Below are 16924 nucleotides of genomic sequence, written 5' to 3' on the forward strand. Positions count from 1 at the left end.
GGAAATTCCTTTTTAGAACAAGTTGGGAGGCCCCAAGTCTTAGACCTCACTGTCTATTGATAGATTGTCAAAATTGCTATTCAACTTTTTTAAATCTCACAGTCAGCAAAAGCCAATGTGATTCTGGTAGAGGAATTGGTACCGTACTCTATAATTATAAAATAACATTTCAATGCTATTGTAAATTATGATATCACATACACACACACACACACAAGTTGAGGTGACTTTTTGAGAAAGAGCTAAAATGTGTGGCCTTATATTTCAAGAAAGTTTATGCTTGGTGTTGGTTGTGTAAGGAAGCCAAGCCTGAGGAGAGGAGTCTTTGAAGACAATTGGCATTGCTCACTTAGAAATTCTAATACTTCATACTCTTTGACCCAGAAGTTTTACCTCCTGGATTTTATTTTCTAAGCTTGTTAGACATTTGGGAAATAAGACTGTTCTTTGAATATTTTAGTATAAAATAAAAAATATTGGTCAAGTAAAAAATCAACTTTTTAGCAGTATTATTATACATTTAAATGACAAAGAAGCCTTTTAAAATGATGATTTTTTTGGTTTTTATTTTTGGGGGGTGGGCACTCCTGACAGAGCTCAGGGGTTACTACTGGCTCTGCATTCAGAAATCAATTTTGACAGGCTAAGGCACCATATGCAATGCCAGGATTATACCTGGGTAGGCAGCATGCAAGGCAAATTTCCTACCTTCTCTGCCTATCTTTCTGGCCCCTAAAATGATGTTTTAAAAATATGACTGAAATGCAACTACAATCATGTTTGTAACCAAATTGTATAAATAAAGATATTTTAAAAAGATATATAAAATAATTATATATACAGATATAAGTATATAATTTTGTTTATCAGAATAGAATCAGTAACAAAAATAGATTATCTAGCCAAAGATTAGAACATTTTCAATAAATAAGGAAGTGGAAGTGTAGATAAAAATTGATACAAAATAGATAAAAATTGGTTAACTCCAGTACTACATATAACATATATGTATATTCACATGTATGATGTGATTAGAAATGCAAGGTTAGAAATGCATACTTAAGTCACCATAGTGTGTATTTGTAGGTGACAAGAGTATTGATTTTTTCCATTGATCTTACAGATAATATATATTTTCTGTGAGCATATTTTAATTAATAACCTAAAAACAAATTAAATTAGGACCTATAATTAAGCACAATAATAAAACCATGTGCTTAATGATTTACCTTGGTTCTTTTATTGCTGTGAATATTAAATATATTGTGATTCTAAAGAACTGCTTTCCAGTATATTTGCAATGAAACTATTCCCATTGAATGCTTTATACCTACTATTATGGATTTGGTTTATTTGGCAAAGTAGATAGGCATATCTGTAAAAAAATACTCATTTTTATCATTTGTCCATCTTATCATATCTCATTCATACATCTATACATTTGTCCATTCATCCACCCAGTCACCTAACCTCCCACTTTTTATGGAGTTTACCTAGTTTTGGAATAGAATTTGCACCATGGCCTTCAGAGTTCAGAACTACTTCTGCTTTTGTATTCAGGAGTCTCTCCAACTAGTCCTTAGAGGACTGTGAGTTGACAGGATTTAAGCCCAATTCTCCTAAATATAATGTATATAACTCATCTTGTTGAATTACCTCTCTAGCACCAAGTGCCTATATGATTCAAGGTTCTGTGTCAGGGACTAGTAAAGTAAAGGTGAACAGATAGCAGAATCTCTGTACTTCAGGTTAGATAAGGAAGCCAGACAATAAAAACTGAAGGCTTTTAATTGAAGGTTATAAAATGACAGAAAATTATGGTAACTATGATCAGAGGAGGCCTCTCTGAGAAAGTCTTTATAATGCTGAGTTAGAGAGAAGAGTCTCTTTCTAGAGGGTCAGGTAGTGAGGACAGTGAATATAAAGTACCCAAAGTTTTCTGAAGAACCAGAGACCAGGGGGACAGGAGTAGAGTAAGAAGGAAGAAAATGGCTTTACATGAGCCTGACGCCAAAGCCAGGCTTTGAAGGCCACAGAAGAGAGTTGGGTTTTGTTCGGTAGCATTTTAAGTAACCGGTCAAAGTTACTGTCAAGCCCTGGCAGGGTCAGGGCTAGAACCTAAGGATTTTGACTTGCAATTTACTTAGAATTAATCTAGAAACCTTGCCCAAACTATAACATTCAATACAATTTTAGAGCCATAGAAAACCATTTCAGGATAAGTGGAGGAGATAAAGTGACTGCAAATGTTTTTATTCCTTATCCTAGAAAAAGCAAGATATTAGGAGTCTGTCCAAAAATTTCAAGTTCTAGAACTCCACGCTACATTTTGAACTCAGATAGTTTTTAACCATAATCCCTGAAAATAATATTTGTGTGTGTTGTGTGTAAAGCTATGCTTTTTCTATATATACAATATGTGTATAAATCTGGCCAACTGCAACTGCCAAATTCAAAAGATTCTTGTGGGCATTTCAAAGGAAATGTGGGACAGTAACAATTAAGAATTTGGTAATTTGGGGAGCACATGGCTCATGCATATGCCTTGCTTCTCTCCTCTTGAGATGGATACTGTCTTACTTTCACATTAGATTTGTGTATCCGGGTTCTCTCCACCTTGGAAAAATCTTCTCACTCTTTCTCTAGTGCTTCACTCTCTTATCCTCACCGTCTTCTTCTTCCTCAGTACCTTTAAATACAACCTGTTTTTACTTCAAAAATGTTTCCTATTATTTTGTCAATGATAGCCTATTTTTGATATCCTTATGTCTTTGTTAATTTTGATGGTGGCTTTTAATGGAATAAAATCTCTAGTGAGATAATAGGACCTATAGGAAAAAAAATAGGAAGTGAGGCCAGAGTGATAGTACAATAGGTAGGACATTTGATTTTCATCTTGCTCTCCTGGATTCAGTACTTGGCATCCCTTCCATATAGTCCTCTGAGGACCTCCAGGAGTGATTCCTGAGTATGGAACCAGGAAAATGCCTAGACACTGCCAGGTGTAGCAAAGAAAAGAAAAGAATAACAAACAAACTGAACAAATAAACAAACAAAAAACCAAACAGGCAAATGAAAGAAATAGGAGTCAAAGTTCATAGAAGAAAGTCTAAGCTTACAGAAAAGGGTTTTAACTTTTTGGAAAAAAAATGGATATTTAAGAGAGTGTCTAGCAAGGGACAAAAAAAAAAAAAAAAAAAAAGGAAACTGAGTGAATTACATCAGTTCATTTTGATCTTTGTAGGTAAGAAAAGGCAGAAGTAGATTGCTTAGAAAGGTAGAAGCCAGAAGCCAAAGAAGGCTGAAAGAAGTCAACTCTTCTCTCCTTCAATTCAAATCTGTCCCAGATCACAGTGAGGGAGATGAGTGCAAGAAACCTTCTCATGCATAAGCTTGAAGAGCCACTCCTGGGGCTGAAAGTGAGCAGAGACCACAGAGAAAAGTGATTGCCAGGGCTAATCTGTCCTCATTTATTCAGAAGAGAAAAAGGGGAATCCTTGACTTCCAGACTATTAAACTTGGTGTTGTTCATTACAAAATTCTAGACTGGCTAGGTGAGTGGTGGCCTTCTGAAATGGAGGCAAGTGTTGTTTCTAAGGGAAGTGCCAATCAGCCCATTTATTACCCACAATAAGCCCACAATAGGCCCACTTATTGATGGATATATAAGTGAGTTATGATTCAAATACATAATTTTTCTTTGATTAGTTTGTCCTCTGATAACCTCCCCAGATGGAGACCCCCCACTTATAAAATAGCAATAACAACAAAAAATTTTTTAGCTACAAATCCTCTAATGTCTTGGCACAAGTGGCTTTACAGTCAGATGTTTTATTTAGGAAGTCCATGTGAATTTTACACTATATTCCATTATATATTTTTTTTGTTTGTTTAGCTGGTTGGTTTTGGTTTTTTTAGCCACAGCTGGTGGCACTCAGGAATTACTCCTGGCTCTGTGCTCAAAAATTACTCTGGCTGGCTTGGGGAGAATATGGGATGCGAAGTATTGAACCCGGGTCTGTCCCAGGTTGGCTGCATGCAAGGCAAATGCCCTACCACTGTGCTATCACTCCAGCCCCTATTATATTGTATTTTCGTATTTACTTATTAGGCTTCTGCTTCAGAATCCACTTAAGCAAAAACAGTGCATCCACACCAGAATACATGCTATAGGAAATGTAAGTTCTCACACTTACATTTCAATACAAATTCCATGCACATTATAATACTGTACAGATGAATAGAGATGCCTTTACTGGACACTTGCAAGGTACAAGTTTCTTCACAGTTGGTTTTGTAGACTTCATTTCCCTTGATTTCCAAAAGACCTCTATGAAATATGGAGTCAGTTATTGTAACTTGATTTGGAAAATAAGGAAAGCAAAACTCAGAGTGTTACAATACCAGAGAGATAGTTCCCAACTAGTTTGTCTGCTTTTAAGTTTTACCTCTGCTTGCTCACATGTCTCAGAAAATCAGTTGAGCAAGTGGAGCATGGTAAAGTCCTTAGGTAATTAGAAGCCTAAGATCCTGAGTTCACTACCAATTTCATTAAGTACATGGGATATAGGTCCAATACATCCAAAACGACATTATGTGGGGCATGGGAAGAAGGACATGATTAAGGGAGGACATAGCCCCAGTGCTTGGTTCACATTCTAATTAGTTCTGGGAAGCAAATGTGAAATATTGATAACATATAGGCAGGAGGCCTAGAACAGTGGTTCCCAACTTTTTTCAACTCTGGCCCTTCTTTTTGGCTTTATTTCCTTCCTGTGGTCCCTTTGTTCTACAATGTAGGCCCCTACTGTTGTGCCACATGGCCCCCATTTATGTAATTTTTCCCCTGTGGCCTCTTGGAAATATCCTGGGGGACAATAGGGGTCCACATAAGCCCTAGTTAAAAAATGTTGGTCGAGAAAACAAACAGTGAGTAGAGAGGTCTGATCTTGAGTAGACAGGAACCTAGAAAATTATAGTGTGAAAACAAGAGAAAGCAGTGAGATGTAGTACTTACCATTATTTCTGGAAATTGTGGGTGACACTATTTGACATCAATTTGAAAAATGCTGTTTTAGTTCAACATGATTTATAGTTTTAGAACCAGTGACCTTTTACCCCTCTAGCATCCTTCCTTTTCTCTTCCCATGGGTCCATACATCTTTGGGGGTAATGCTTGATCAACATCTCAAGAGTCAGGGCTGTGTTTGTGGGAGTCTATCTTTGCATTTGACTTTATGCAAATTCCCTGACCTCTTTGGGTGATGTAGTTTATACCTCTACCTGATTTACCAGTGGAAATGAGATCACATTGAAAAGTATAAAATACCATGCATTATTATTACTAATAATCTTTGAGTTAGTTGAAACAATGCCTCCAGCCAGTATTATTCTTGAATTAATATCACACCTGTTGGGGACACTGCCCTGCATATCTATGCCCTCAGCTCCTCCACACTGCATATTTTTAGACTTTCTGTAATGCTACACTGCTGTTTTTCATTTTAAATCCAGTCTGGCTTCTCCCCTTAAAGCAAGAGGACTTTTAAAGCAACTGGCTGGTAGTATAACTGGCACATATATCGAATCTCCTTAGTCTGGGCTGTTAAGTAAGTTTAATTAATTTACTAAGTTAATGTTCCACTGCTAGCAACAGAGCCTCATTGCCATCAGCTGGGGAGAGGGAATTGAAAGCCTAAATGAGCTCATTTTTTCACAGTTGGAATTAGGGACCAGTTAGCCAGTTGTGTAGGTTTTCCAATTTCTCCATCTGCCCTGGGGGGATTCAGGCAATTCACTTCCCCAGACACTAAGTGTGAGTAAGAACAGGAAGAAGGAAAAGGAAAAAAGGGGGGAAACTCTCTCCCCAATATTTGCTTCCATTTTGGGAACTACAAGTATTGGCTGTGCATTACTTTGTTAAGTTGGAATTGGAGAACCATTTGCTAATGTTCCTCCTAGGTTTGGAAGAGAGAAAGGCCTCAGTGAAAGATATTTACCATGTGCATTTTCATCGCAGGGTGTGCAGAGAAAGGGAAAACAAATAAACAATAAAAGAATGGAAACAAAATTACAGAAATTTGCAAAATTTGACAAATGGTGGCCTGTAGTTGCCACAAGCTAATGGCTTGCAATGATTAATAAGAGTAAAAATAATTGCATTTCATTAAGATTGATGACACCCCATTTAACCTCCCCTCTCGTTTCAGCCCTAAAGTGGAAAGAGATGAAGTTCTCATCTATAATAGCTCCTGTAACATTACCATGGAAACTGAGGCAAAGATAGAGTGTGAGACGCCTAATCAGCCAATTACCGCCAAGATTACTGAGATACAGAGAAGCTGGGGCCAGAACACTCAGGTATAATCAAATCTTTTTTACAGACTGATTCAAACAGCTCAAATTAAATTTGTAATATTGTGTACATTAAAAAAAACAATTTAGTCCAAATGGCAGCGATATATAATATTAAATGCTCTCCAACTTTGAAGCGCTGGTCTAATGCACAACATCTGAATTCATCGTTAACTATGGTTAATCATATATTTTTTCAAAAATAAATGAGTGCTGCCTGGGCTCTTTTAAAGCAAATTCTGAACAGATAATGTCCTCAGCTTTTTTTGTTTGTTTTGCTTTCTGCATGCGTGTTGGAGAGTGGCTTCTCTGGGGTTGATTTCTTCATGAAATAAATGGCATACAATTTAACCAGGCCTGCCTGGAAGCCTTCCAAATCACTCAGCCATCCTTGGTTGGCGGCGTGCAGTGCTGCTGCTGCTGGTCTGGGGGTTCCTGTCTGTTTTGTGGGGGATGTGGAGAGGTTTAGCTTCTGAGGGGATCCTTTGAAATTTACCACTGAAAGACTGCAGGTTCCTCTTCACCTCAATTCATCCATTTTAAAAGTGGCCTAAACTATTCTTTCCTTGTGGCTCATTTATGAATGTGTTTTTTAAGAGTCTCCCGTGAGAGGCTCCGTGGCTTCCCCAGGGAGTTTTGACAATTGAAATCAGAGGCTAGGGGCTCTTTTGGAAATATACCAGATAATCTTTTACAAATCCCCAGGCTTTTCATAGCACACAGAAAAAAAATATTTATTGAGCACCTAATCCCCTAGGTGCCTTTTTACTTGTGAAAGTAATTTTCAGATTTTCCTTTTTGTCTCCTTTATTTGGAACAAACATTTATTGAGTGCCTATTAAGTACCACATGCTAGAATGGATTCTCTTGCGACCCCTGCTGCATTCAGTTAAACCTTCCCAATACCGAATTTTGCTTCCTGGGACCATCGCATTTACTTTTCAGTAATTTAGGAGCAAGTGCAGAACGTATATATAGTTCCCAATAACTGGAATTTTCCACTCCCTTCCTTCTCTTCCTGCCTGCCTGCCAATCCTAAGGTTCTCATTGTACATTCTATCACTCATCTGGTTGCTCTTGTTCATTTCTTCTTCTCTCCAGTGGTTGCTAAAATATCACTTCTCACTTCATTATGTGTACCAAAACCTTTCTCTTTCAGTTCATGGCCTATTTGAACTCTTTTATCTCCAGCTCAATAGCCCACCACTTACTTAGTTTCCAATTCCCTTCTTGTCCCTGACCTTTCCCCCTTTTGTTTTGGGGCAACAATTGGCTGTGCTCAAGGCTCAACTCATGCTTTGATTCAGGGATCACTTCTGGTAGTGCTCAGGGGAATAACAAGATATGATGCTGGGGACTGACCCTGAATCAGCTGCAAAGCAAGTGCCTTACACTCTGTACTATCTCTCTGGCCTCTCTTCATTTTTTTCTTATTAAAATTTTTTGAGAGCATGAGATATATGCATATTGCATTATGAATTTCTGAGAGAAGACTGTGTGTGGAGGATACCTGAAATTGTTTGTCCTTGGAACTCTGCTCCCAACACCATTCCTCTTGGCCTGATTATCTTGCTTTGCTGCTTTCACTTCGGGAGATGCTACCCAGGCTTCCCTGTGTATGTAATTCAGCGGTGGGAATCTTAGGTAGAAGAAATTACCTTTACATGGGGATGGTTCACCAAGGTAAGTCGTGCTTGGTACTCTCAAGAAAGAATGGTCTGGACTAGGTATTTGGGTATGCAGAAAAAGCTACTTCTGGTGGAAAAACCTGCACAATGCATTGAGGTAAGAACCCATGGGCCAGAGCTATCACACAGCAGGTAAAGTGCTTGCCTTGCATACTGCCAACATGAATTTAAGCCCTGGACCTTCGTATGGTCTCCTGACTCCTGCCAGGAATTATTCATAATTTCAGAGCCAGGAGTAAACTCTGAGCACTGACAGATATGGCCCCCAAATAACAACAACAACAAAAGAGCAAACCAAACAAAAAAAAAAAAAAAGAAAAGAAACCCCCCAGAATATACATATGGGGGTAGGAGGGGTACAATGACCTGTGGGTTTGTAGTGATTGGATAAGGTCAGATTGGAATGAAAGATTAATCATTTAGCATTTTATATAGGAACAAGTAGTCTGTGAGGAACATTTCTTAGGCACGGGGATATTTTAAACATGGTGATCAGGTAGGTGGGCTGGGGGACCTATGAAATCCATTAGGATGGGTAATTTTTTTTCTCATTTTTCTGGTGGAAGAGGAGCACAACCAACAGTATTCAAGGCTTATTCCTGGTTCTTACTCAGGAGTCACTCCTGACAGGCTTGGAGGAGCATATATGTTGCTGGAGATGAACATGAGTTTGCTGCATGCAAGCTAAGTGCCCTGTTTGCTGTACTATCACTCTAGTCTCAAACCTGATGCTCTGAGAAGCTGTATTAGATTACCACAACCTACACTCCTTGGTAAACATCTAAACAAGTAAAATAAAGGGAAAGTAATATTTGGAGACAAGAATAAGGAGAATGCTTCCTTTCTTCCCCAATTTGGTTTGTTCTGGTGCACCAGTCATCCCACACCTTGCCAAGTTTAACTTTGGTCTGATCATTCACAGTGACCCAAAACCATAAACTATCTTTGGGAGAAAATAGTTTTTTTATGTTTGTTTTATGAGTTTCTCTTTATTTTGGGGGGGGGCGGCCACACCCGTTTGATGCTTAGGGGTTACTCCTGGCTAAGTGCTCAGAAATTGCCCCTGGCTTGGGGGGACCATATGGGATGCCTGGGGATCGAACCGCGGTCCTTCCTTGGCTAGTGCTTGCAAGGCAGACACTTTACCTCTAGCACCACCTCGCCAGCCCTTATGAGTTTCTCTTAATTCATCTTTAAACTCACAGTTCCAACCACTCCAAGAATAGAGCACTAAGGAAAACATAAAAAGGAGAAGGAGGGGAGGGAGGAGATCCACTTTTGCCTTTTCAAAGCAATAATTGTGTTTCTTACCTAATGCTAGACTTTTGAGAGGCTGTTTAGGGGTTCTGGCAGAGAACCATAGACACTCCTATACCCCCCCACCAAGAAATGGACCTTCTTTGTTCTGGAATGCCATCATCTTCTTTCCAACCAAGCTTAACTTCTTTGGAAGGAAACTCACAAGCAGTGAGAGAGAATGAGGATATTCACATATCAGCTGAATCAAGTCTGGCAACCAACAGATGACATGCTTTTGCCAGGTTTCTTTACATCCAATGACTTGATTCCTATGCTCAATGATTCCCCCAGACTTATACTAAACACTACTAAAAGCTCTATTAGACACTCATTATATTGGCTTCTCCCAATTTATATTTTGCAGTTTTGATATACATACTTTTTGTCTTTCAGAAATTCCTCCAAACTTCTGTCTCTGACAATTATTAACTTTATACTCTCTCTCTCTCTCTCTTTTTTTTTTTTTTTTGGCTTTTTGGGCCACACCCGTTTGATGCTCAGGGGTTATTCCTGGCTACATGCTCAGAAATTGCCCCTGGCTTGGGGGGACCATATGGGACGCCAGGGGATCGAACTGTGGTCCTTTCCTTGGCTAGTGCTTGCAAGGCAGACACCTTACCTCTAGCGCCGCCTCGCCAGCCCCATCCTTTAATACTCTCTTTTAATATTTCTTTTTTTGTTCTTTTATATCTTTTCTCTTGTTTCAATGTGTCACTGTGCTACATTTGGAAGGAAAATATCAATGTACATAGGATCAAAGAAAAAGGTCATAATGTATTGACTTCTGTTCAAATCCATTCTCCTGAGCAGTGTAAAGGGACCTGGAGGCCCTCCATGTTGATGCTCTGCTAACCAGATTCTTTAATGTTTGGACTGATGATGAAATGCTGCTGGTGCTGGGGACCTTCCTGACAAGAAACAAAACTCCCTGGTAGCACTCAGGATTCATTGTCACTAGGCATCAAACACAGTGACTTGTGTATGCATGGCATGAACATTTGGCTCTGAGAGGAAATGATCAGCATGAATATCTATGATGTACAGTAGTGAGTAATCAATGTATTTTTGTACTGGAGAGTGTTATTAGTTTTTTTCAATACCAGATATAATGGTAACATCTTTGCGTGTAAGTGGCTGTGTGAATACCTGCATTGTCTATATAAGACTTCAGGTATAGGACTAAATAAGAACCTGAGAAAAAATTTTATTGCCTGTCATTTCTATTTTTCTTTTTACATATATATATATATAATTTTTATTTTAATCATAGTGGCTTACATATCTTTCATGATATTTTACGTACATATTAACATTGAATCTGGGGAATTCCCATCACCAAATTTGTCCTCCCTCCACCCCCGTTCCCATCTTGTTTCCCATATTTTCATCCTGCATTCTTTCAGGCTCAGTACCTGGGGTATACCAGTGGACAACCAAAATGATACACTCACTAGTGGCTGGAGAGGTATAAGAAGGGAAATAAAAAGAATGGCATATTAAGTTGGAAGCACTGGGCTGTGATTATAAATAGAGTAATAAAGGGCAACTTCATTGACATTTATTATTTCAGGAGAAATTTTCTTTCTTTTTTTTGGGGGGGGGCAACTGGACTATACTCAGGGATTACTCCTGGCTAACATTCAGAAATCACTCCTGTATGAGTTTGGGGGCCACATGGGATTCCAGATATCAAACCAAGTCTGCTGTGTGCAAGGCAAGCTACCTACCCGCTGTACTATATCTCCACCCCTCGGCAGAAAATTTAATTTGAGGTTGTATTGAAAATAAAAGTGTAGTTAGTGAAAAAAAATAGTATTTATAGGGGTTAAGAAAGTTTCTTGCCTTGAATACAGCCAACCTCAGCTTGCTTTCAGATGCCTTGGTGGGAACATTTGTTCTCCTACATTGGTTTCCCAAAATAAAGTCAGGAGTGATTCCTGAGCACAGAGCCAGGAGTAACTTAAGCACCATGGGTGTGGCTCAAACCCCATGTCTTCCAAAAAAGAAAGGCAAGAATATTCTAAATTGAAGAGAAAAATGCAAAGTTTTCAGAGAAGAAACCTGATAGGGATCACAAGAAGCCTGTAAACATAACAACCTGTAATAAATAAATAAACAAACATGTAAAGGTACACAGAAGTGAGAGATAAAGCTAGTGATGTATCAGAGATGGAACTGGTCCTAGGGGACTAAAGAATAGTCCTTGGCTTTTATATAAGAGAGACAGGTAGAAAGTGAGTGACTATAACTCCTTGGGAAGTTTTCAAAGAAAAATAGTTAAATTACCTGGAAAAAATTGAAAGGATCATTAGACTATCACAATAAACATATGGGGAGAAGAGTAGAAGCAAGGAGATTGGCAGGGCAAGACAGAAGAATCAGTGAAAAACACTGATGATGGCAGAGAATGTTGACAAACTTAAATAAATGTGAGAAAACTTAAATTTGAGAAGGAAGATGATACAGGGCACAAAAAAGATTAGTAAACAAAAATTCCTACAAACAGCAAAACATCAATGAAAATATTGTTTTAAAATGTGGCAATGGAACTACGTTTTGTGGGTGTGCCTATTTGAGACCCTAAGACCCACCCATTTCTGGGAGGGGTCTTGGGAGCCGGATAGTAGGTGTAACTTTACCTGCGAGCCCCTCCCATTCCTGGGAGGGGTCTGGGAAATGTTAGATAAGGGTTGGACCAAGGGAATTCGGGGCCCTTTTGGCTCTTTGCCCTTTCTGCGCTGCTGTGAGCTTTGGCTTCTGGGTTTCTGTGTTCTGGTCTTTGACCAGCATGGAGCCCAAAGAAAAGATGGCTAACAGGAGATAAGATGCAGGGCAAGCCTAGAATGGCTGTATGCTTGAAAGGTTATGACATAGGCCACACACCTGTGGTGGCTAGGGCATGAATAAAGATGATGCTTCCTAATGCCTGCATGTGAGTGAGTCTTGATTACGCAGATTACCTGGGCCTGGAATCCACCAGCTGGATGGGGATGAAGCCACGTGGCTGGGGCCTAAGCACAAAGGCCTCCATCCATCGCCATCCAGCCCCGTCATTATTTATTTAATACAACACGTTTTAGTTAAGAATGATTAACTTATTAACTACCTAGAATATAAATTAAGAATGGATTCCTAAACAAATAATAAGAATGTTCCTATTTTAAGTAGATATCATAAGAGTAGAATATGGTACAGAGAATTAATCCATAATAAAATGTAAAAATCCTACGTTGTGTAATGGTGGACAAATGACTTTATGGAGTTTGGGGGTAGTCAAATTTAAGTTCTGAAAAGGAAACTTTAAATAAAGAAGTCATGTATTGTAGAAAAGCATTAGATTTAAATAACTGTAGGCATCCCAAAAATGAATAGAATGCTTATGGCTAGTTTAAAATACTTTATTAAGAACCTGATCCTTAGGTCACTACTTGGTGATCCTACCAGATCTCTCTTGTCTTCCCCTTCCATTTAGGAAGAAGAGGTATGGTTTTTTTTTTTTTTTGTCTGTTTGTTTGTTTTGTTTTTTAAATTATGAGAACAAAGATGCAAAGAAAGAGGACAAGGTAAAGTTACAGTGGAAGGACAATCACCCATAACATAATTCTCAGAAGTCCCCTTGCTGATATCTTAACTTTGAAATTTCAGCCAAAGAACATTAAGATAAATAAGACAGAATCCATGTACAATTACTTTGTCCCTCAAGTCCCCAGATTGTAACACATTATAATATTTCTTAATAGCACACAAGGCAATCTAAAGCCATAAAACTTACGTAACTCCTTAAACATTGCAGGCATAGTATTTTTTTACATTTCCATGCACGTGCATATTAGCTTAAGTTAACCTCAAATTTTAAGTGGGTTCTTTTTAAGGATTAGAGTCAAAGGAGCACAGTAAAAATGGTGTTGAGTAGCAATTGTTGTTTGCATAGGCCCACCAAAATATGAGGGACATGGAAAGGAATAACGTTGGCCTAAATACAAAGAGACCCTACCCCTGAAGTTTCCTGGCACAAGACCAACTCTAGGCTCCAGGCAAGCTAGATCGTCTGTTCCAAGACATTGTCTGTAGTGCCAATACACTTTTATTTTTCACACAGTCTCTGTTGTTGGTATCATGTTTCTGTATTAAAGATCCTGGAATCTGCATATCCTACATTGAAGTCAGGATGTGGAGTGTAGAGGCATGGTTTTTGATTAGTGCATGACTTCCAGAACAAGGAATAGCAAGATAAAAAAAATTCTGATATGGAGGGCCCAGAGCAATAGTACAGGAGGTAGGGCATTTGCCTTGCTTATGGCCAGCCTAAGTTTGATCCCTGACATCTCATATGGTTTCTGAGCACCGCCAGAATTGACCCCTGAGTGCAGAGCCAGGAGTAACTCCTGAGTACCTCCAGGTGTCTCACCCCCCAAAAAAAACTCAAGAAAAATAATTGGTACATTAAATTTTCCAGTTGGAAGTTGGAGTACTGAATGCAGAATTGCTTACTTCAGAAGAGAGCTCTATCTCCTCCACCCCCTTCCAAATTATGTTCTAAATCAGCTCCAGTACCCAGGTAACTGAGTTCAATTCCTTCAAGCAACCAGACTAGAACATCCTTTTCTGAAATAATTAAACTGACTTGAAGACTCACCGAGCTTGGCTTGTGGAAGCCTCATGAAGTCCCATTTGTTCAAATTGTCCACTGAGTTCTGCTTTATTGGTCTACCATGTGAATATACAGAATTACAGGATTGGAAAACTTGGATTTTAATATCTTTTTCTTCTTTCTCTCTTTCTCTCTTTCTTTCTTTCTTTCTTTCTTTCTTTCTTTCTTTCTTTCTTTCTTTCTTTCTTTCTTTCTTTCTTTCTTTCTTTCTTTCTTTCTTTCTTTCTTTCTTTCTTTCTTTCTTTCTTTCTTTCTTTCTTTCTTTCTTTCTTTCTTTCTTTCTTTCTTTCTTTCTTCTTTCTTTCTTTCTTTCTTTCTTTCTTTCTTTCTTTCTTTCTTTCTTTCTTTCTTTCTTTCTTTCTTTCTTTCTTTCTTTCTTTCTTTCTTTCTTTCTTTCTTTCTTTCTTTCTTTCTTCCTTCTTTCTTTCCTTCCTTCCTTCTTTCTTTCCTTCCTTCTTTCTTTCCTTCCTTCCTTCCTTTCTTCCTTCCTTCCTTCCTTCCTTCCTTCCTTCCTTCCTTCCTTCCTTCCTTTCTTTCTTTCTTTCTTTCTTTCTTTCTTTTATTCTTTCTTTCTTTCTTCCTTCCGTCCTTCCTCCCTCCCTCCCTCCCTCCTCTCTTTCTTTCTTTCTTTCTTTCTTTCTTTCTTTTCTTTCTTTCTCTTTCTTTTCTCTTCTTTCTTTCTTTCTTTCTTTCTTTCTTTCTTTCTTTCTTTCTTTCTTTCTTTCTTTCTTTCTTTCTTTCTTTCTTTCTTTCTTTCTTTCTTTCTTTCTTTCTTTCATTTCTCCTTCATTCCTACCTTTTTTCCTCCTTCCTTCATCCTTCCTTCCTCCCTCCCTCCCTTCCTTCCTTCCTCCCTCCCTTAACTCCTTCCCTCCCTCCCTCCCTTCCTTCCTTCCTTCCTTCCTCCCTCCCTCCCTCCCTCCCTCCCTCCCTCCCTCCCTTCCTTCCTTCCTTCCTCCCTCCCTCCCTCCCTCCCTCCCTCCCTCCCTCCCTTCCTTCCTTCCTTCCTTCCTCCCTCCCTCCCTCCCTCCCTCCCTCCCTCCCTCCCTCCCTTCCTTCCTTCCTTCCTTTCTTCCTTCCTTCCTTCCTCCCTCCCTCCCTCCCTCCTTTCCTTCCTTCCTTCCTTCCTTTCTTCCTCCCTCCCTCCCTTCCTTCCTTCCTTCCTTCCTTCCTTCCTTCCTTCCTTCCTTCCTTCCTTCCTTCCTTCCTTCCTTCCTTCCTTTCTTCCTTCTTTTTTGTTTTTTGGGCCACACCTAGTGATGCTCAAGGGATACTCCTGACTATGCACTCAGAAATCACTCCTTGTTTGGCAGACCATATTGGAAGCCAGCAGATTGAACCAAGATCTGTCCTAGGTCAGCCAGGTGCAAGGCAAACGCCCTACCAATGTGCCACCATTCTGGCCCCTTTAATGTTTTAAATTACTATCTTTATTTAAATATTATGATTTAAACACTTTTGTAGTTGGGTTTCAGTTATAAAAAAAAAACACCTCCCTTCACTAGTGCAACATTTCTTTCTTTTCTTTCTCAAATCTTTCTAAGTTTACACACACATAAAATACAAAACCTTACTGCTTAATTCAATCCCCACTTTTATTTTCTGAAAATTGATGCAAAATAGGTATGTGATAAATTTTACCTTTTCTTTCTAATAGCTATAGCTACTTTTAGGAAAATTGAAAATTGCTTTCTATTGCTTTACTAATTGATATTTTTCTCCTATTGCTGAAATCCAAAATTACTCTGGGCTAAGTAGGTTGTTATATGAACCATCTAAAATGTAGAGATGTAAGAATTCCCCATGACCTAGAAGGAAACTTGTTAAACACACTCAGCTTGTATTCTCTGTGAAATGAGGTTCTTCTTGTTTACCAGTTACTTACTGAGAAACCAACATATGGTATTAGAAAATCATAGTGTTCCACAATTGAAAAGGTTAGGTAAATAAGCCAAATATGACCCCAGTTGAACATGGCTTCTAGTTCCAGCAATATTTCTTTTTGAGTGTGTGGAAAATCATTTAACCTTGCAATTAATTGAGGTCCATTTTGTTTGATGTTCAGCTTTTGAAGAGAGGAAAACAGAAGAGTAGAAGAAAGAACTCAAATTTCTACAAAAGACATGATGATATAGTAGTTATATGTGTGGGTTCTGGAATCAAACTGAGTTTCAAGCCTATTCTTATCATAAAATGGGTAAAGTTTCTTAATTTCTCTGACTTTCTTAACTTTACTGATCACGAGAATTAACTATATCTGTCATACACTTAGCATGCCGACTCACTCATGGGAACTCTTCCTAATAAGGCAGATATCACTATTTTAGGTTAAATACATAATGGGATTGCAGTTAACAAGGATAATAAGTGCATGAGTGCTGTCAAATTGTTGTGCAAAGTTAGGTGTTACATTTAATAGCATTGTTTATGGAGGAATTATCTTAAGTAGAACTTGTTTGAAAAAGATTTGCCATTTCCAAGACATCTTATTTTTTCTCTTGCTATTTCTTTAAAAAGAGGGAGGCCTTCAAATATTTGGCCCAAATTCAGACTACAATAATTTATCTAAACAAATTAGTTGTTCCTGTTTCTCAGTAACTCCATATTTTCTTTTCTTTTCTTTGTTAAATTTATTTTAGTTACTGTGAAAATATGAAGTTATTCATTATTGGGTTTCAGTATAAACTGTTTCAATACCTTCACTGGAGTCCACGTCCATGCATCAGTGACTCCCACCCACATTTGCCTTCCACTTACCAGTCTGTTTCAACTTGAGTCGCTATTTAAAAATATAAGTTTTTGAATTGTGGTTTCAAATACTATTACTGATAGGGTTTTATACATTATACTTTATCACCTTTTAGCATGATCTCCTCGTTGGACATTTCAACATTTCATATATGTTAACCCCTCTTTGTCCTATCCTCCAGTC

The 16924-nt window shown here is 38.5% G+C and overlaps 1 protein-coding gene across 1 annotated transcript in view; it reads left to right on the forward strand.

Annotated features, from left to right (window-relative positions):
- The window catches only part of PKHD1 (PKHD1 ciliary IPT domain containing fibrocystin/polyductin), a 507893-nt gene that overhangs the window by 81381 nt on the left and 409588 nt on the right, over positions 1–16924 (forward strand). The window contains exon 34 of the mRNA XM_049765224.1: positions 6210–6360. Within this exon, the coding sequence (XP_049621181.1) occupies positions 6210–6360 (151 nt within the window). The remainder of the gene's footprint in view (positions 1–6209; positions 6361–16924) is intronic.

The sequence above is a fragment of the Suncus etruscus genome, chromosome 18 (assembly GCF_024139225.1).
Source record: "Suncus etruscus isolate mSunEtr1 chromosome 18, mSunEtr1.pri.cur, whole genome shotgun sequence".
Lineage (NCBI taxonomy): Eukaryota > Metazoa > Chordata > Mammalia > Eulipotyphla > Soricidae > Suncus > Suncus etruscus.